Here is a 21383-nt window from a genome sequence, read left to right as displayed (position 1 = left end):
TGCTCCTGCTATGCATGCTTTAATTCTACCTGAATTCTACCTGAAAAGGAGAATTTCTACTATGCAATTCTACTTGAAATTCCACACTGTGATTCTACCTGAAGTTAGGGATTGTTGTAGTCCATATTTCAGTGAAAAAAGCCTTGATTCTACCTCAGATACACTAGTTCTAGAAAAATATACATTATTATAAAAATATAGAAATATTCTGTAAATTCTGTATTTGCAATGCTTTCATTAAACCCAAAATCTTGATCATTTCATCCAATTGAATTTTGACAAATGTATTCATCTCTAATTGATAAATATATATCATGCTGGTTTAATCTTTGTAAAATAGACTGGCTACTTTTTTTTTAGCATTTTCAGAGGTTTACTATTTACATCAAATGAAAATTTAAAATTTTATTTAATCACATCTAATAGAGCCTTTCTATTCGTGTAACTATCAGTGGCTGGTTATATGATTGCTTAGTGTCTAAAATAATTATTTTTCATTTTATCTACTAGGTGTCATTGCAAGAGAATTTGTCCAAAAGTTTTCTCATGTCAAATTTGTGAAAGCTGGAGAGACTGCCACCATCCTGTGTAATAAGACTAAAGACAATAGTTATGCTACCTGGCAATGGTATAAAGAAAAAGAGGATGGAGGGCTGCAGGACGTGGCACAAAACACATGTCCACCAAGGCCTTCCCCATTAGAAAGAATTGTGCCAAACTGCAAAGAAAAACAATTTGCAATGGATATTAAAAACGTGGACAGATCTGATTCGGGAGTATATTACTGCTCAGAGACTGGACTTATTCAGAACTTTTATGTGGCCAACACATTAATTGTTACAGGTGAGATATATTTTACTCTTATACACATTGTACAACTAGAACACGAATGGCTCCTGGCAGATCCCCCCTTAATGATTAAATTGCTATATAAAGGGTGGTGGATAGTGCCTGATATAAGCATTTATTACAATAATAGCAATATGATAGGTGGCATGCCTCTATGGACTACCTGCTACATCCCTCTTCTAACAGTTATAGATTTGTCATTCATTTTGGCTGAGCTTAAAAAAGAAACAAAAAGGAATACTAATACAAACCTAATGCGTGTAATATCATTATAATATATTTTATACAAATGTTTGTCCAAAAATATATTTTTGAAAAATTGATTCCTATGAAATATATTTCTTTTTTTTTATTTTACTATTCCTTTTTTGTGTTTACTATACCTTCAATTGTAAAAACAAAAAAACAATTGAACTGAAATAATATTAAATAAAAATCATTATAGGACTGAATTGGGAGGAAGTCTATATTACTCCTATAAGTTGGTAGGAAAGATACTTTATTACTTTTTTTATTTTCTATAATTTTGACATTAGTTCATGCCTTCTCAAGGCTGTGCCCAGCTTCCCATTCATCATGGCTTGCATTAGCTTGCTTATTAGCCCTACAATTTGCTGCGTCCATCCCAATAGACTTCATTGTAGTTCACAGCTAACTTCAAACAAGCTCCTGAGAGTAGGGCAGGAGGAAATATAACCATAGGTATTATTTAAAAAGAGAATTATTTGTTATTTATAAAGGAATCCCAGAAAAATACACATTATTTGTTTATATTATTTTTCTTTTATATTGCCATTTTTAACATTTTAGAGAATGACACACTGAGTATTTTGAAGAAGTTTGGAAAGTTTTACTATGATGCATTAACTAGCACCTGCTTTATCAGTAGCAAATGTGTATGCGGTCCTTTTTACAGAGCCAGAACCAAAGGATCCTACTCTATCCATACTTGTTCCAGTCGCACAACTAAATGCACAGCCTGGTACAACAATATTACTGTGTATTGCCCTCAACTGGTCCAACAAATGGAGTCTCCTTATGTGGTCTATCGATGGCAAAGAATCTGATGGTTGGCTGACTTTGGATCTAGATGGCAGTTTAAAAAATCTGATATTTTTACAGACAAGCACTGATGGAAAAGAAGTTATGTGTTACACTAAAAACCTTCATGAAAGCAGAAATATTTCTGCTCATTTATCTACTGAATCTAAACCTTTAGATGGTAAGTACTGAAAAATTTCTATCATGGATATATTACACTTTTCTTTGGGTATTGCCAAATTTTCCACACAATTTTTAGGATACCCAGCAATAAATATAAAAAATATGATTTTACCAAACAGCAAGTAAGCAAAAATCTGCAACAGGAACAACGATAGTCCACTCTCCCACTCCTTCCAAAACTAAGAAAACAATATTTGGCTTGACAAATCTTTTATATTGTACTGTGGTTTAAGTGCATTTCCAGTTAAGGTGCCCCATGACCTTACCCGCCCATGATACATGGGTGTATAGGGAATAAAAAGACACAATACATAGGATGTACCATGTAATTTCCTGGTTGTGGTACATGGATTTATTTGCCAAGGTCCACTGCTTGCTGTAATAACATACCGGGGTATATTTGAAACCAATTTGCTTTGTGAGCAACCTTACAAGTATATATTTTTTTGTTCAAAAAATATATTTTTTTGCTGTTTGACCTGTCTTTTATAAATATAAACTATTTAAATATTGTCAAATATTAATTATTATACATGTTGGGAAAATGTTTTTGAAATTGGCAAAATGTTCCCTGAAGTTGGCCAATCATATTCTTTGAAGTAAGCATTCTGTAAAGCATAATTTTCTTAGGTTTATTTCTCTTAGTATTGATATACCCTGAACTGGTTGACATGGAATAAAAATCAAAATATAAATACCCTTATACAGTAGCAACATAATATAGTAGCAACATAATACAAATGCCGCCACATTTGTATTGGTTTGTATTGTTTGCTCACCTCCTGTAAACATTTAACAAAAAATAGCTCTTTATAAAAAAAGATTAAATTACATAAATTATCACGAAACCCTAACTGTGTTTACAAACTTCTTCCAGGAACTGCTTTTATTTTCCACCATCATGACAGTGAATGGCCAGAGAATGTACACAAATCTGAGCCCAGCAAATACACCTTTTATTGTATATACATAAAGAGATCTATTTAAAAAACAGGAAATCAGACTGTTGGGAGATGCTTATCTGTCCGGCGATCCTGTGCAATGTAATTTGCAGCAGCTAGGAGAAGTAGGAAATAGCAGCAGCCCCTGTTTCCCTTTAGCCGTGCGGCCTGATGGATTTTATCAGCATCCCCTGCACCCAATGTGAGGCTGTGCACAGCTGAAGGGGATTTTAAAGACAGATTAGTTCCTGTGCTGCCATTGGCTGCTGGGATTTTATGACCCCTCTGCTCCCAGTCACCAGTGCCTGTTATAGAGTTAAGCTAGGTTTACTTGCTGATTTAATGTTAATGACCTTGCCTGTGTCTGACCCTATATGCTGTCTGGACCGACCTTTTGCCTGTGACCCCGACTCTGCTTGTGTTTTACCCTTGTGTACTTCGCTTGGTGGACAGATCTCCTGTGTATGACCTCTGCTCTGTATTCCGGACTTCTCTCACTAGTAATCTTGGTACTGCATTATCTGTGGGCTCCTCTGCCAGCCCTTCCTTAGGTGCTATCCCTTGCACATTGTCCTGGGGGCAACCGAGTGCTGGGAAACACAACCAGTCCCCTGAGGCTAAGCGGGGCTTGCTATAGGTGAAGAGGGGGGACTGGTGTCTGCTGAGGACTGGTGCTGGACCAGGGCTTATTTACTAAAACACATGGACATGAAAGATTCCCACAAGGGAATTGAGGGGAAATACTGGTGGAGATCATCCACATATTGTAGAAGGACAGAACCATGAGGGGCAGTCCAAGGGCGCAGTGTAGTCTGGAGAACAAGACTACAGGGGAATCTACATAACCCTGAGGCATTCTACACCAAGTATACTGGCGATGTTTAAATGTAAAAGCAAAAAGTGGCCGTGTCTCCTTGTCAACTGGGACAGAAAAAAATGCATTCTTTAAATCAATAACAGAGAAAAACTCTGCATGGGCAGGAATAGCTGATAGCAGAGATGGCACGTCTGGAACCACAGGGGCTATGGGTATGATCTGAGCATTTACTGCTCTAAGATCCTGGACAAACCTAAAGGTCCATAGAGGAAGAAATGCAGGCACTGCAAGAAATTGTGCATGGTATTAAACAAGATGTGGGATCATTCTCATGGTGGGATTGGTTTCTGAGTTGGTTACCTAATATTACCTGGTTGAAAACGCTCTTTATGTATGGAATTATTATAATCGTCTGTCTAATCTTACTGTGTTGCTGTATTCAGTGTATTCCCTCCTTATTGCAAGTATTTCAGGCGTTCTGTCCTAGACCAAGGGATGTTGGACATGAGTATATTGAGTACCTACGGATGAATTATAAGAGGTAAAGTCATATTCATGACTTAAGAGGGGATTGAAAGGGTCTGAGACACTCCATTTTGTTTCAGTTTTTAGTTATGAGAGCTTAGTTATGAGAACTAAGTGTATTTAGACTATGTGTATAGACCTGATTTTCTGCCAAGATGAGTGTCCTTGTTAATTCTGCTAAACACAGATAATGTCGATTGTCTATGAATAACAAGGTGTTTTGTATGTGTCTGAAATTATGTCGCTAAATAATCTCATTTAGGATACATATATATTAGTGAATTTCCATTCCATTCTAATAAATGAGCATGCGCAATGGCATATTGTTATGGTATATAAACTAATGTTTGTTATAATAAAGTTGAAGATTGCTTGTTACCATACGAGTGTATGCGTCATTGACCAGTTCTTCCCAGGCGCCTGTTCTGATGCACTGAGAGACACTGGGATGGTGATCTGAGAGGAATAGAGCCAAGAAACCTGCAGATCCTTTCAGGAAATGTTTGAGGGAATGTCTGATTCCCTGTATTTATTATTATTATTATTATTATTAATAATAATAATAACAAAAATAGTATTATTATGGCGCCAACATATTACGCAGTGTTGTACAATAAATAGTGGTTGCACAGCTGAATACAGGCAGTGACACAGGCGGAGATGATCCTGCCTCTAAGAGCTTACAATTTAGTAGATTCCAAATTAAATTTTACAATTATATTTTAAAAGATTTGTGCTAAAAAAATACAGTACATTTTTAAAACCACCCCCCATTTAGGTCTTTAGTCCATGGTTTTTACATATTTTTTCTCTGCCACACCTTAAAGTTTGACCATTTTAACAATTTTCTCTAAAATTTATGACCATTTGTTTGTATTATCTATACCATTGAATTTTACAAACTCTCTCTCTGTAATCTTTATATATTTATCTTTTTTTTTAAGATGGACAGAGTCCATGTTATATTGTCCTGTATGTGGGAATTGGCTTTATGGTCCTTGTCTTGGTGATACATCAGATCATTCTTGCTAAGATACGAGGAAGCTTGTGTAAAATACATCCAAAGAAGCAGACTCGCCCTGGTAAGTTTATGTCTAGTGTTCTAATCATTTGATTCCTATTCTGTACAATTTTTTTCCATATTTCTGGTTTTAGACACTGGCCATGATTTAATAAAACTCTGGAGGTTGGGGAGGATACACTTTCATAAGTGAAGCTGGGTGATCCAGCAAACCTGGAATGGATCTGGTACAGAACTGAAAACATTTGGTAACAAATAGCTAATGATTTTAAGGAAATCCATTTCAGGTTTGCTGGATCACCCAGCTTCACTGATGAAAGTATATTTTCTCCAGCCTTGGAGAGCTTTAATAAATCAGGACCACTGTAGAAAGTTAGAGAATATCTCCTCTTTACCCTCATTAGAACAGGTTTACCTATTGGAAGATTTTAAACTTATTCCCTGTGACAATTACAAAATGTTGAATTTCCAATTGCTTTCTATATAGGACCACAACAAATTTAACACATAGTTACCACAACAAATAGAAGGGTGAATCCCTCTACTCCTTCCACTACCACCATGGCACAGACAGCAAAAAAACCTGACATAGATTCTAACCCTTCTGCAACTCCATTCAAATTAAAGTGGAACTCAAGTTCTGACATCAAAGCGCATGTGTAGCTTCAGATTAGGTTGCCAGGGAAACCCGGCTTCCCTTGCATGTGCTGGGATGAGTCAATTTCCATATGCCTGCGTTGTAGGTAAATCATATTGGCACAGCCAATAAAGATGGTCAAATATCGTTAGTAGGACCAAAAAGACAAGGAAGATGGCGGTGCCCTAGTCTATAATGCAGATAGGTGAGTCATGCAGATTTCGCTCCGCTAAAAAAGTTACGCACACCTCAAATTCTAATGCTTCCTCCAAACACTTAAAAGTTAAGCAACACTAAAAACACATAAGTGGTTTCTTTATTATAATAATTTAAATAATAAAGTATGGAAAGGAAAGAAGGGGGCTTCAAGGCTATTTTAGATTTTTTGTATTTCAGAAATGAGTTATTACAGTTCTTAATATTACATGAGTACAATAATAAAACATAACCATCACCCATTGTGAAATCATGGGGTGGAGACTGCTAAGCTGAACATAATTATACTATGCTACAGATTTTACTTATCATATAATGTGGATACGCAAAAACGTCTTGGTACCTGACACGGTTCGCCAGAAGGACTTCCCTAGCAGTATACAACAAGCGTATATGTTTTCAGATTATTGTTGGCTGGAACTGCAGCAGTCTAATAAATCTCTGCTAGAGAGTATTGCTTACGTAAAGTACGGTAGTTGTTGCACTAATGATTGTAATATAGATGATGCCTATATTGTGAAATCAAGAAGTGGTTGGTGCATAGAAGTGCCAATTCTGTAGGATGAGTTGTTACTTATTTCTGAAAATACAAAAAATCTAAAATAGCCTTGAAGCCCCCTTCTTTCCTTTCCATACTTATTATATGTCATACTAAATAGGGGTGGCTATTACATATACATTTATTAAATTAATATTATATACTCTTCTAAATGTGTTTTTTTTTTCTTGTCATGACGTTACTCTGACATTTACTCTGTCCCACAACCCTCTTTCTGAACTTCCATTCTAAGGCTTTAGTAGTGCACACATTTCTTGGTCATGAGCAGCCAATAATAAATGTTCTATAATACTTGGCACTGGTGGTCATCATGTAAATGTATGCTGAGAAGAGTGGAGTGAGGAAAGTGCAGGACCAAGATTTGATATTTTAACCTTGATGGTTAACCTTAACTATATTGTTTTTTACAATTCAGGTTTGGTAACACTTCAATTATTAACCAAACTCTAAAATGTCTTTACCAAATTCCCAAAACTAACTGCTTTAAATGTTCTTATTATATATATGTCTTCTGGTCTGATCTTACAACTTTACCTTATTGCTCTTTTTAACTTCAACCTAACATATAAACTTAAAAACTTAAGTTGAACTTCTCCCTGTGGAGTAGAGATTCCACTTTGTATCTGCTAAGGGAAGACAAGTTTTTCTTCTCATGGTATAACATCTTAAACCAACTGTAAGATTTTGCACACTTTTTTTTTTTTGATGGACCATAAAGGTATTATCTAACCAACACTGAAGGTTTATTAAGACGTTAATGTTTTAATAGTTTATTGGGCCAATATTTGGAAATATTGGCTTCCAGACATTCAATGATCTCCCCACTAATTTTATTTGCAAGTTGCAACTTGACACCAAGGACAAGACACTAAGGTTTTGAAATACATTAATACGTCTGATCCGCTATAGTTCCTTATAACCTATATGTCATTAATTCTTTATGAATATGTAAAGTGAAGAAAAAGGACTTTGAGTTTGACTACTTAGCATGTGGGAGCCGCAAGTTATTTTATTTTGGGTTATTTTATTGCTCTTGCAACCCAATATCACCACCTCCTTAACCACCTAGCCGTTATGCCCGTACGAAGGTCGGGCAAAAAAAAATGGCTAGGATGGTTAACCCCGTATTTTTGCCACATCCTTACCTCCATGGTCCCGCTGTGCACATCCAGTGTCGTTTTCCTATTCTAGCATCGTTTTCCTATTCCAGCGTCATCCTCCATCCATCGTCGTCCGTCGATCTCCCTCTCCAGCGTCGGGTGCCAGCGGGACCGGTAAGATGCCGGCCAGTATCTTGCGTTCCGCCGCCCGGCATCTTGCGTTCCGCCGCCCGGCCGGCTGAACACAAGATACCGGCCGGCCTACAATTTAAAAAAAAAATTTCATGAAAAACAGTGGATCACTTTTGGTACAGAAATCTAGACCTCAGTGTAACGCTCAGGTGGTTAATGCAAATAAATTTTTGTGCCCCCCTGAAAGTGCATGGACCTAGTCAGACTGGTTGGAGCTTTTACAGAGATACAACCTTTGCCAGGGTGATAAGTGGTTGGGCCTAATAATTGGCCATTCAGGTACCCAGTAGTTACATGCCACTCATACAAAGTTTTCTTGGTGGAAGGCAATTAAAGGGGACCTTGCACTAAAATAAAAAAAGTGAAGTTACAGATCTTCCTCTGAGTCCTGAGAATCCTAAGTATCCCAAATCCCATAAGTAAATACACAAACACATTTAGAAGTATCTTCTCATAGGATTTGAGATCCTTAGCATTCCCAGAGTTCTACTATATGTATCTTGACCTTGGTGGCAAAAGGCAGAGCCTGGGTTTAAAGTAAGTATATTTTATAACTTTTTCTCTGTTTTTTTTTTTTAATTAAGTTCTGATGCAAAGATCTAAATTGGGGAGGGGTCCAATTATATTAGGCAAACCTTGCATTTTAGTGGAACCTTCACATTAAGTATATAAATTCACACTGTTCAGTAGAGGGTGAGTACCTAGATGTGATGGCTGGTCCTAAATAGAGTTGAAGAAAGGTGGATATAATGAATATAGAGTATATTATACTTGTATATCATTATAAATTTAAATAAAGCTACTTTTTTTTTTTGTCTTTAGAACGAAATGTAAGATTTAGTCCGGATGATAACACGGTAAGTCAAGAAACCTCTTTCATCAGTATCTAGTTTACTGAACGCAATACTTAAAATAAAAAATGTGAGGATGGTGGAGTTTGTCATACTGTCTTTCTCTCTTATTTATTTACTTACTCTTTATTTTACTCCCCTCAATTTCTTCCCATATTCTGTGACTTGTTTTTTCTCTTACAAAAAATGAATATAAATTCAGTGGATAATTATTTATTACTTTTTTTTATTTTGCAGATTGTCTATGCTGCTGTGAAAGGATGATCAGCCACTTGAAGACTCTAGAAATCCTTTTGGTGTTGCAGAACTTCTCTCTTTTTTTTTGGACGTACAAACTTATTGCACTTCTCTGTTTTCTATTGTTCTAAAAAGACAAATCCAGGCACAGCTTAAACTGCAAATGTAATCTGTCTTAACAAATGCAAATGGTTTCTTGTCTATAATATGTTTTGTGTTTTTTCTGAGCCCAATGATAAGGGCAGATAAGGGCGACTGCTCAATGGATGTAAAGCACTTGCTTGAGTTGTTTGCATTTGATAACATTTTATATTTTGATTATCCAACCCAAATATTGCATGAGATATTCTATCCCTAGTCTTGATTTTGATACGGAAATGTTGTGCTGATGCAAAGTGGCATTCAGGTGAAGCAGAGGATACGGAAAGCTGTTGTACCTGGAGGTGCCTCCACCTAATGCTTGTCAGTAGCTTTCACATTTTACAAACTGGGCCTTTCAAAGGCAAGATCTGCCTATTACCAATCAATTTGCTGCAATAAAGTGTCAAAAACACCAGGAAAAAAGTAAACATACTTACCTTACCCCCCTTCCCACTAGGGAGAGATATTAAGGAGCTTTTGTTGATCTTGTGAACAATCAGTATTTCATCTCAAGAGAAGATATTTCTTCTTACATCCCCAGTATTTCCAGCATCTAACCAAAAGTATATACAATCCACATACAAATAATATACAAACATATAATTAGGGTATACATTACCATTGCGTAGGCACCACTTGACAGAAGCCAAGTTTAAGGTAAGTATATTTTATATATAAGGAGTTTTTTCATTTTCTTAATGCAGACATCTGAGATGATGGAATAAGGAGATTTTGCTTTTTAGTGTTTAAGTGGTGCACCTGGGCCCCCAATTCAATTCTGTGAATTACAGGGTTATAGTGCATTTCTAAAGAAATATATACTTTTTCCAAAGCCACATTTCCCCCAACTACTAATTAGGGACTAATCAGAGGTGAAAAAAAAATTAAATAAAATAAAAATATAAACTATCGTCCACTTTTTTTCTTAACGCTAACCAGTTAAATTGAGGATTAAAACAAAAAGAATAAAACAAATATAAAGGAATTTAATCATGGAAATTGAGGTCTAGAAAAAAAAAAAATCAAAAGGAGTATACACTAATACCAAGGGCACATTTTTACTGCTGTTAATCAGGAAAACTTTGCACTTCCCCTAAGAAAAGTTGGAATTTTACTAATCAGGGATATTGTAGATTGTTAAACTCATAAAAGTCATATCACAGCATTTATTTTACACACAGGACATTTTCTCACATTGTTGCTAATAGGTTTGCCAGTTGTTCATCTACTGAAAATGTCATCGTCATGTTAAAATAAGGTTGTAAATTGGGGTAAGCATCACAAGAGACCAGCAGCCACCAGTCAACCCTTGATTTTAGAATTCATCAAACTTTGGGTAATAGCAGTAGTGAGTATCCCAGCAGCATCACCACCACTGGTAAGCAAGGTAGCAAGAGGCAGATTCTTCCCAGCCATGTTTTGTCCCCTGTACCCAGGGTACTTCAGCTTCATCTTCCACACTCATAATCACTCTACCTGAGGGCACAGTTTCTCAAAACCCTTTTATGTTTTCAAAAAGTATTCTGGTCTCAGGAATAGAGATAAGCAGTTATAAGAGAGACATGTTGAATAGGAAACCATTGATAATGGTAAAATTATTACTCATTGCCATCTGTAGTTGCGTCTGCTAGTGGCGGTGGTGCTGCTGGTGGTATTAGTAGTATTGATAACAGCAGTCGTTATGGTACTGATAGTGGCAGTAGTGATGATAGTAGTGGTGGTGGTGGTCGTAGTAGTGGTAGAAGTGTATTAGTGAAAACTAGGTCTCAAAGAACAGCTGGTGGACAAGTAGCACTTGGTAAGAAATATTTTGTCATATTCTATTGTCAGACAACAAAGATACTAGTATTCTAGACAAGAGAACCAGATGAGAGTGATAAAGAGGAGAGTGGTAATAGGTAATGTGCAACAATAAACATTTTTGCAAAGCAGGGCTTTTGCAAAGTTTGTGTGTCTCTGTCCATTGAAGCAGCAAATACCTCAAACTCCTGTAGAGCTTAGGAGCTTGTAGTTGTGGGACTTTAGTTCATTGGATGCCCCTTGTATGGCCATTTTTTGTGCCCCATCCCGATGATGCATCTTTTGCTGTATGCACCATATGTAAACACAGGATAAGCTGTGGGGAACTAGGTACACAATATTAAACATCTCTCCTAATCCAGCACATGAAAAAGCATTATTCACTTATTTAGAAGAAACAATGTGCCCAGCAAATCCTACCCTGTCCATATCACCTATCTACTTTTCAAAGTAGTTGCTGTTACTTCTCCACTCTATGGCTGCTGTAGGGACTGTAGCCTGCAAGCCCCTCTTGGGTATGGACTGATTTGTATTGTTTTATAAGTGCTGCATATGTTCACACTATACAAATAAGCAGGCCTAAGCAGGAATGGGCGATAGGCCTCATGACAGGGGAAGGGGAGAAGGCTGAAGGGCTGGGGGGGGGGGGGGGCAATGTTGTAAGGAAAGTGTGTCATAATGTACAATTATGTGTACAACGACACCATGCGGCGTAATAATGAACATAAATGGTTGATTTATCCAATCATTTTGTTCATTTTGATGTATGCACACGTAGATGACAGCATGGATTTAACTTTAAGGCTAATAGAACATGCCTTTGTCACTAAAATTGCTAGGTGGAGAAAGCTTGGGAAGGACACTGGGTAGGAACATTTTAAAAAGTGTGCAGGTATTTTTTTTTAAATAATAAAAATTAAATATATTTAAAATACATTTTAGGTTGGCAAAGACCCTAAACATAGATGTACTTGGTAACTGGTGGCTGCTGTTGTTTTTAAAATACATTTTCACAGCTAGATTTTACTTCATTTTACAGAAATCGTGTATTTACTTGGGAAATGTTCCATAGGTTCACTGAACCCCTGTAGGCCAACCTAACATCTTCATATACATCTTGGAGTTGCATTATCGCAGCTCTATCCCCAGCATGTTACAAGTGCTCTTTCTAGCATTAAAAATCTCCAACATAAAAACTTTCTGTTTTCATTTACAGTCTTATGTTTCACTAAAACCAAGATGGTCAGCATGGCAGGTTGGACTTGCAAAATGTAAGCACATGCAAACAAAAAAAACATTTTTAGCAAAGAAGGACTTTTTTCTTAGTCATATACAGTGGACCCCCATTTATTGCAGGGGTAACATTCCAAAAACAAACGTGATAAACGAAAATCCATAATACATGGATGCCCAACTGCACGAATAGCCAGCAGCCAATCACAACCGAATCCCGATTGTGATTGGCTGCTGTCTATTAGTGCAGTCAATCAGAATGTCCCATTTATTCAATCCAAATGAATAGGGCATTCCGATTGGCCAGACTTGTTCCTCCTTTAACTCCCAGCATCCCCACACTGGGCTTTCCAATACAACGACACGGGTTTACAGAAAATGCGATATTCCGGGCCTGCAATTTTCAAACCGAGATATAAAGGGGGACTACTCTAATCCCTACAGTGAATAAATTGACAAAAAAAAAAATTGATACTTATTGCAGATATACTTATAAACCACACAGTCTGTATATTCTATGACAAAAGAACAAAAAATACAGTGAGCAAGTGAATATTACGTACATATTTGCATACTCAAAATTAATGTGTTATATTTATATAACATATATAATAATTATCATTACTACATACAAATTTGGTAAAAAAGTGAATGGTCATCACAACTAAAGAGGAGAAGAATATGTCCAGTGGTGACAGAAAGGTTTATTACACAGGAAATTAAGAAGTGTTGTGCTTGAAAGCAGAAATTAATCTGATCACTCTGGTCAGCGTGCTCTTAATGTTCAAAGGTAGAAACATCATTTAATTTTATTTCATCACAATATTCTAATCATCTAAAATACTCATTTAGTCCAGGGGTTCTTAACCTTTTGATGACTCCAGACCCCCATTGATTTGTCCAATATGGTCCCGTACCCCCTTTACTTGACTGTTGAAATAATCAACACCATTCCTTATATTAGTTGCCAGTATGACTTCCAAACATGTCAACAGCTTAAATTTACTGTACTTTAGATGTGGATAGCTAGGAAGAGTACATGAAATAAAATCATATGCATTGATAACCTTATCATATTTACAAAAAGCAAAATTAAAAAATGAAAAATGACAAATATACAAACAGCTACAACTATTTTTACTATCGCGTTTCATTCACAAACTACCCAAGTATGAATTAATACATTAAATAAAATAAATACCAGTACCCAGAGATCGAGTCCCATACCCCCAGTATTTGGTTCACATACCTCAGAGGGGTATGGATACCCCCTGGTTAAGAACCCCTTATCTAGTGTATGTAAAATACTTTGTGAATATGACTGAAAATAAAAATAGCTTAGATCGTTTTATATAAAATGTTTTAAAATAATGGTTGAGATGATCAAAATAAAACTTATGTTGGAGATTTTGTAAAATTCTATTTTGCCAACACTTCAGATATGAAGCCCAAAATTAAATATGTAGGAAACTTCCCAATATGGCATAAAATTCAGACAACTCTAGTTCCATATATTTGCTGCTATTGATTAGAATTTTTACAGATTATGTATGGTAAACCTGCATGACCTACAACTTTACAGTATTTAAATACAATAAAGTAATTATCTTGGCACTTGTGTTTTGATGTAACATAATTTGTATATATGATAATTTTTACCTCTATTCTTTAAGTTCCTGTTTTGCATTTAAATCATTAATAAATAAGGAAAGCAAACTACAATAGCTATTAACTATGTACTATAAAAAAATACATGATTTACAATTTGTATCTGGTGGTTCCAATTGTTGGTAGCTGACTTCTAGATATATTTAATGACTTTTTGATTATTGATCTTTATATACTATGCAATGTGTGTTTATTTTATATGTAAAGGTGGGTTGTTGTTTTTTTGCAGTAGCTGATGCTGAAGTTGTCCTTTATTGACCTCCAAAACATTGGGCCTGATTTATAAAAGTTCTCCAAGGCTGGAGAGAATACATTTTCATCAGTGAAGCTGGGTGATCCAGCAAACATGGAATGGATCTAGTTCAGGATTTAAACCATTTGCTAGCAAATAGCAAATGACTTTGAAGAAGTCCATTCCAGGTTTGCTGGATTACCTAGCTTTACTGATGAAAGTATATCCTTTCTAGCCTTGGATAATTATAAATGTAAACATGATCCTTATGAAACCAGCCTAAAGATACTCAACACAAAGTCAGAAGATTCTGGAATCTGTTACCATTATTCCACATTCCTTATTTTTGGACATGGAACATTTCTGCATGTGAAAGGTAAGATTTTTATTAGTGATCTTGTATGTTTTATTATTAATATGATTATTATTATTAGTAATTATAAAAATAAACAGTATTGATATAGCGCCAACATATTACACAACATTGTACATTAAAATAGGGGTTGCAAATGACAGACAGACAGTGACACAGGAGGAGCGAGGGGGGGACCCTGCCCCGAAAGAGTTTACAATCTAAAAGGTTTATGCTTATGTTAGATCATGCAAGAATAATAGTACGGGATTATGATTTTGACATATCTGGTCAGTTGGATTTCTGCTAGTAACCAGTATGTAATTCTGGCCATATTCTAAGATGCAGAAACAAAAAGAGAACTGGACAGATTTTCTGATAAGCACTAACCCTGTCCTTAGCCCATATTAAAGGGGTTCGGTAGCAGTCTCGTATTCGGCATCACAGTTTTACAAGCACCTCAGAGACAGGCAGAGGTTTCCCGTCCAATAATCTTCAGACAGATTTCATTCTATTTATGGACAGTTTATAGCAGGCCATAGACAGAACATTTTTTTTTCCATGATCTAATTTTTAGCAATATACCAAATTGCAAGCATCTGACAAACTGTACAGTATATCCTCAGGAATGTTTCCAATATGAACAATAGCACAGAAGGTTGGAAAAAATGCCCAACACCCAACAACTTGCAAGGATTTGCATATAATGCACATGATTGACTAGTTGAAGTCAGCAGAGCCTCACCAAATTCACTAGGCTAAGAAAAAGTAAATGGCCTAAACTCGGATACCCCACTGATACATAAACATCAAAAACATCTATAGCAAATCATGTATCATTGATACATACAATATATCAATAAAAAATATCTTTCTGGAGCATATGACAAAGGCAAGGTGATGACAGTTAGACTATCCAAGTTCCTTTACTTCTCTAATTGAATAGGTGCACATTTTTGTCAAATATGTCTAGCCAACATTATTTCTGTATAATCTGTCCTTTGCAGAGTTAAAACTTTGTTTGTTGTTTAATAAAGGAATTATTTTATTACTCATGTAATATTTTTATTATGCCGGTGTTCCAAACCCAGTCTCCCTGTCCATCTTATGGCTCACTCCTCACCTCTATCTCCTCACTCTGCCATCAAGCTGATTTGTGTGGTGAGTGAGGCTTCTCATCCAATTTTTGTGTTCTGGAACATCTCTGGCAGATATAACAAAGGCGAGATCATCTCTACAAAGGGGCCTGGTGGCACTTGGATTTTCCAGAACCTCCTCTCTCTTCCCAAAGGCTTCTGACACAATGAAGATCTTGTGAAGCGTAACATTGGACCAGAAAATGTAAGTAATTGTTATTCATTTATAATTACTAAAATAAGAGAATTGATTAAATAATACATTTATCATGCAACAGAGAAGGTGTGTGTAAGGGATAAGCTGAAATAAAACCTGGAACCTGTACTTGTACTTTATCTTCCTATTTTGGATCCCAGTACACCAATGTCTTCCCCTGAAATCTGAAATAGTTAATTTCCTCTTCACATTTCATAGGTATAAAAAAAGAGACTATATATCTCTATATATTTTTTGTTTCAAATCAATTACTTTATAATAGTATATAACTAAAATAATTGAATTGAATTGAAAAATGACTAAATAAAGTTAGTGTTGCTGTTAGATAACCAGCTAAACATTTGTCTTTCAGTTTGGTTCTTTTAGAACAGTATTATGCAATATTGTATTAACTGCTAAGATTGTGTGACAGTATCTTATGTACTTACCTTTCCTTCCTTTCACTGTTTTGCCTACTTTATTGAGAACTATCTTTGAGGACCATTTGTGGCCACGTGTATATATATATTTATATTTTTGTATTATGTGATTTTTGGCCACAGCAGTAATATATGCATAGGTACATTTTGCAAGTTACATATTAGTTTTAATTTAATTTATTTAAACTTATTTTTCATTAAAAAAAAAACATATTGTTCATTTGATTGACCCAAAGGCTTAAAAAAAATACTAGATGAATTTATCTGTTTTCCTTCCCCCTGTTTTCTCTGTTCTGTACACGGGTAAGACCCACATTGGGTTTATCTTGCCAACCAAGATAAACTTCAGTTTAGATTTGGAATTTTGCTTCCCTATTTTTCATTATTGAGTTATTGTTATTGTAATAAATTATTGACATTATTTTTGCTTTTGTTATTGCAGGATGAACTAAACTAAAATATATTTTTTTCAAATTAGGTAAAGTGCCAAGGTTTTGCAATCTCTTGGGAGGTTGTTCTCTGTCCCATTAAAGATATTTTTCCCACCTATCTATTGCTTGCCCATGACAGGAAGTGAGAGGAAAACATCCAAAAAGGAACTGTCACACTTGCCTTTTACTCACTAAAGCACAGGCATCTCTTCTGCGCAGACGGGCAGTACTGACCCTGGGCGTGCCTGCTCTCTCGAGCTTTATCAGTTTCACCCATCCCACTGGCAAATCGGGAAAAAGCCTTTTAATTATTCCTGACTATTTAGCTAACTCAAACACAGCACTCAGCATTTGTGCAACGTGTCTCCACTAGTCCCGAGCCCCCTAGCTCTGCTGAGCATTTCTTCTATACCTGCTGTTTAATTCAGTGCTCTCCCTGTCCAGCTCCTCTGTTTACCCCATTATTGCCCAGTCTGGTGTTTCTCTGCCTATTCCCTTGTGCTGTTCCAGTGTTCCTCTGTGTCTCCAATATCCCTGTTTCTCCCGTTTCACCTGTGTCTTCTGTTTCTTCCAGTGTCGCCTGTGTTTCCTGTGTCTGCGGTGGCCCCTATGTCACTGGTATCTATTTCCAGGATTTCTGATTATCGTTCCCTGGCTTGTTTCTGACCTTTCTTGCTTGCTGCTTAACTCAAACCCGGTCTTCCCTGACAATTTTTCCACCTAGTGATTTGGTACCGTAATTCATCCTGCCCATCTGGGTGTGCCCAAGGATCACAACCTGGCAGTAACAAGCAGCGCAATATCCTCAACACTAGAGGCTCTGGAGAGAACCTGGTCACTGCTTAGACTCTGTGCCTTACATCATTCCCGTGCAAGCCGTAGCGCCCCCTAGAAGCCCACATCTCTCCAAGCATGACAGGAACACAGTGAACATGACAAACCTAAGTCCATTTTAGCAAGTGGAGCATAAGCCATTTTCAAAGGGAGCAAAATAGTGGCCTGGAACCCTAAGAGTAACATTTTGGTATAGTTTTCTAACAGTTTACTACCACTTGCTAAAAATAAATCACTTGATCTTAGCAACCCATGTGAGCCAAAATTATGACCTGCTACATTTTTTTCAACCTATTTTGTGTATTTTTTATATTTTGCTAAAAGCTTCCATTTACATATATTTATGTATTTTTGTGGTCATTAAAAAAAGTATTTACCCCTCTCATCATTTATGTAGTTCTAATAAATGTTTATTTCTATATACATGGGTTCCTCAAAAAGTTTTAGCACCTTTTTAACTGTATTTATTAAGAATTTAAAAAACAAATACATCCCTTTACGACATAGTCACCTTTCTTTGTGATGCATTTTTCTAAGCATCGTACCAACTTTATAATGTCATCGGCAAAAAAATGTTTTTGGATGAGAGCGTAGCCACTGATGCCCTGCTGCTTTCACATCATGATCACATGAAAATCTTCTTACCCTTAAAGCTTTGAGCTGAAATCAGATGGTGCTGAATCCCGACTATAAGCTGGGTGTTTCATAACCTCCCATATTAATTGTCTGTGGGTTTATCCCCATATTGAGAACGTATATGGAGATGAATTTGTGCTCCCGGCACACCTTCTGCCACCAAAAAGAGGTTCCTCTTTGGTGCAATTTTTACATTTCGCAGCCACCTTTTCCACAGTTTGACAAGACTTATACTAAACTGCTAGGTCAGCTGACTTGCCAGACAGACTGGTCACATGACACTCAGACGCAATTTCCACTTTTCCCACCGTCACTGTTTCCAACAAAATTATTATATTTGCTGAAATTTTTTGAAGACCCTTCCTATACTTATCAACAGAAAAAGTAAATACTGGATTAAACTAATATACATGTAAACCAATAAATGACAGAGAGGAAGAGGGGTGTTTAAATGGCAAGTGTAGTTCATGAGTTCTAATTGTGCAATAAGCACATGTTATCATTGGAACACATTTCAATACATATGGTAAATCCAACAAAATAAGCAGTAAAGGTAATTTCCTGATTAACATGCAAGGTATTTCTTGACCAATATGTATACTACATATGGATACTCTATATACAGTGGCTGGTTAAAGACACCATAGCCAGTATTGGAGATAAAGGAGTATTGTAACCGTCTGACACCTCTTTGCCCTGACACGTTTCGCCTTATGGCTTCTTCAGGGGTAATACTAGGGACATATACATTATCAGAGCTATAGATAGGGTATATGTAAAGAATCCAACAGGTAAGTATTTAAGATGCAAGGTGCATGTCCCAGAAGTTTGGATTGGTTCACAGGTATCAAAGTACCAGGAAAAGCTTCAACAGGGAATCCCTAGGAGGGGAGTACCTGAAAAATCTGGGGGTGGAAGAACAGCATTTCCACCAAGAGAATACAGCAGCACAATATTTCAAATACTGTCTATAAAACCAAAATGTATAATTAATACAAGAATAGTTTATTGGTTTTTACAATGTAATTCCATTTTCACTATAATCACATTATGTGTGGTTGTTAACCATGAAAATATTGGACATTAGGAGCAGTAACCTGTAGACAAAAGCATATCTTCATCAGAGGTGTTAGCCAAAAATCAATACACATAAATATATAATTTGTAAAGTATAATAGGGTGCCTATAGAACCCTGCACAAGCTTGCAGACTTTTAATAGATTGCAGGCTGGTGATTTTTAGGCCTAGCCCCAGCTCTTGTTTTAAATTAGGAATGTTGGCACCCATAACCCAATATGAACTTGCACTGTAAAATACCAGAAATTGCAAGAACATTAGAAACCTTAAAAAGATAATTTCCATATCAAATACAATTCTGTGTGGTCCTAACTTACATTCACTTTGCAGAAACAAATATTATTAAATAAATGTTCCCATCAAATGGCTGTTTTTCAGCAGGCAGTGATTTGATTTGTTACTAAGCTCTAGTCTTAATGTGAGTTTTATGGTAGTTTAGACATTACCAATTTTGTTGTAAAATTGTGCTTTTTGTACACATCTAAATCCTAATGCTGCCAATTTAAATTGGATCTAAGCAACCCTGGCAGAGACGTCACTCTGGCAGAGGTAACACTCTATAGCAGTGTTTCTTGGCCTTTTAAACATGGGGAGACTCCTTTAAATAACTTTCAGGATAACAGCAAGTATAATATTGCGCAGCTTTTCCACTATACTTCTTTTGTGTCTTATGAACTTTTAGTTTTTAAGAGAATTTCAAATCCACTTTAGGAGCATGTATATTGATTTTTTGGCTAACACCTCTGATGAAGATATGCTTTTATCTACAGATATTTAAATCCAGGGTACCCAAATGTTTGGGAAGCGAGCATATGTTTGAAGCAATCAAAACATTTTAGGTTATCATAGGGCTGAAATGTAAGTTTATACAGCAGAATATTTTCTATGGAATAATTTGGGGGTTTGTTTATAGCAAGATATACCCTCCATTTATTTTTGAGGGGATGTGGTATACTAGGGGATATTTTCCTAAATGCAATTATTCTGCATGTTAAACATTTCTAACCTCTGCCTGCCATATGTTTGGAGTGCAGTAGTCAGGATTATGCAGCATAATGTGTATTCTTCTGACCTCAATACTTTGTACTGGGATGTATGGTGCACACCCTTATTTGCAGACAACTAATTCTGCATTATCTACTTCTGACTGTAAATGATATACTATATTAGTGCACTCTTTATGCCAATAGAAATATATGCTACTGAGTTGAGTAGTTATTGGTGGTTCAGTAGTCTCTGGGAACCTAAATAATAAATTAAATTGTTAATGGGAAGGGTTACAGCTCCTATCAGGTTATTTGTTTGCTGTTTGTACTATATAGAGATGTCCTTCTCTGCTTTAAATATGCAGCAGAAAAAAAGAGAAGATCTGTCCCCAGCTTTACCTAGAACAGATGTCCCTATTGCAGGATTTTTTTCTACAGAAGTTTACAGAAAAAAAAATTCCCCTCACTTTCTCACTTACTAAGACTGTAAGAACTGCAGGAAGGAAAAAACTTTAATTCAATCATACTGTCAGCAGGTGGCTTCTGCTTTCAGTGACTTCATTGTCAGTGTGTGGCTTTGCAGGGAGCTGTGTTCTCAGGTATAATTGAGTTCCCGGATCTCTCTATGCTTGCATACAGCTCTGGAGAGATCCCATGTAAATTTGCACACTGATATTAATAGTGCAGAGGTCTCTGTAATGCATATTTTGTGGGTACAGGTATAATATTTTTTGTACATTTAAGGGAAGTTAGAAATTAGGAAATATTCCTTTCCAATGCTTAGCAGTTTATAATAAATTAGCTGTTCACTTTTAATGGAACTGTGGTCCATGTCACATTAGCTAACATGTCTATACTGAAAATGTACATGTTACTGGAGTGCTAAAAATTACAGGAAAAGCACATACCGTATTTTTCGCCGTATAAGACGCTCTGGAATATAAGACGCACCCAATTTTAAAGGAGGAAAATCTAGAAAAAAAGATTCTGAAAGATTATTCCCCTTCTGATCACTCATGTGCCATTCATACCAGTATTCCCCTTCTGATCAC

At 36.2% G+C, this 21383-nt stretch overlaps 1 protein-coding gene across 1 annotated transcript in view; it reads left to right on the top strand.

Annotated features, from left to right (window-relative positions):
* The window catches only part of LOC140334521 (uncharacterized), a 12342-nt gene extending 666 nt beyond the window's left edge, over positions 1-11676 (top strand). Inside the window, exons 2-6 of the mRNA XM_072416791.1 lie at positions 511-843; positions 1766-2071; positions 5301-5438; positions 8904-8938; positions 9170-11676. Coding sequence (XP_072272892.1) covers positions 511-843; positions 1766-2071; positions 5301-5438; positions 8904-8938; positions 9170-9196 — 839 coding nt within the window. The 3' untranslated portion in view covers positions 9197-11676. The remainder of the gene's footprint in view (positions 1-510; positions 844-1765; positions 2072-5300; positions 5439-8903; positions 8939-9169) is intronic.
* The last annotated feature ends 9707 nt before the right edge of the window (positions 11677-21383 follow it).

Source organism: Pyxicephalus adspersus, chromosome 7 (genome assembly GCF_032062135.1).
Source record: "Pyxicephalus adspersus chromosome 7, UCB_Pads_2.0, whole genome shotgun sequence".
NCBI lineage: Eukaryota > Metazoa > Chordata > Amphibia > Anura > Pyxicephalidae > Pyxicephalus > Pyxicephalus adspersus.
This window is presented reverse-complemented; position numbering and strand designations above follow the sequence as displayed.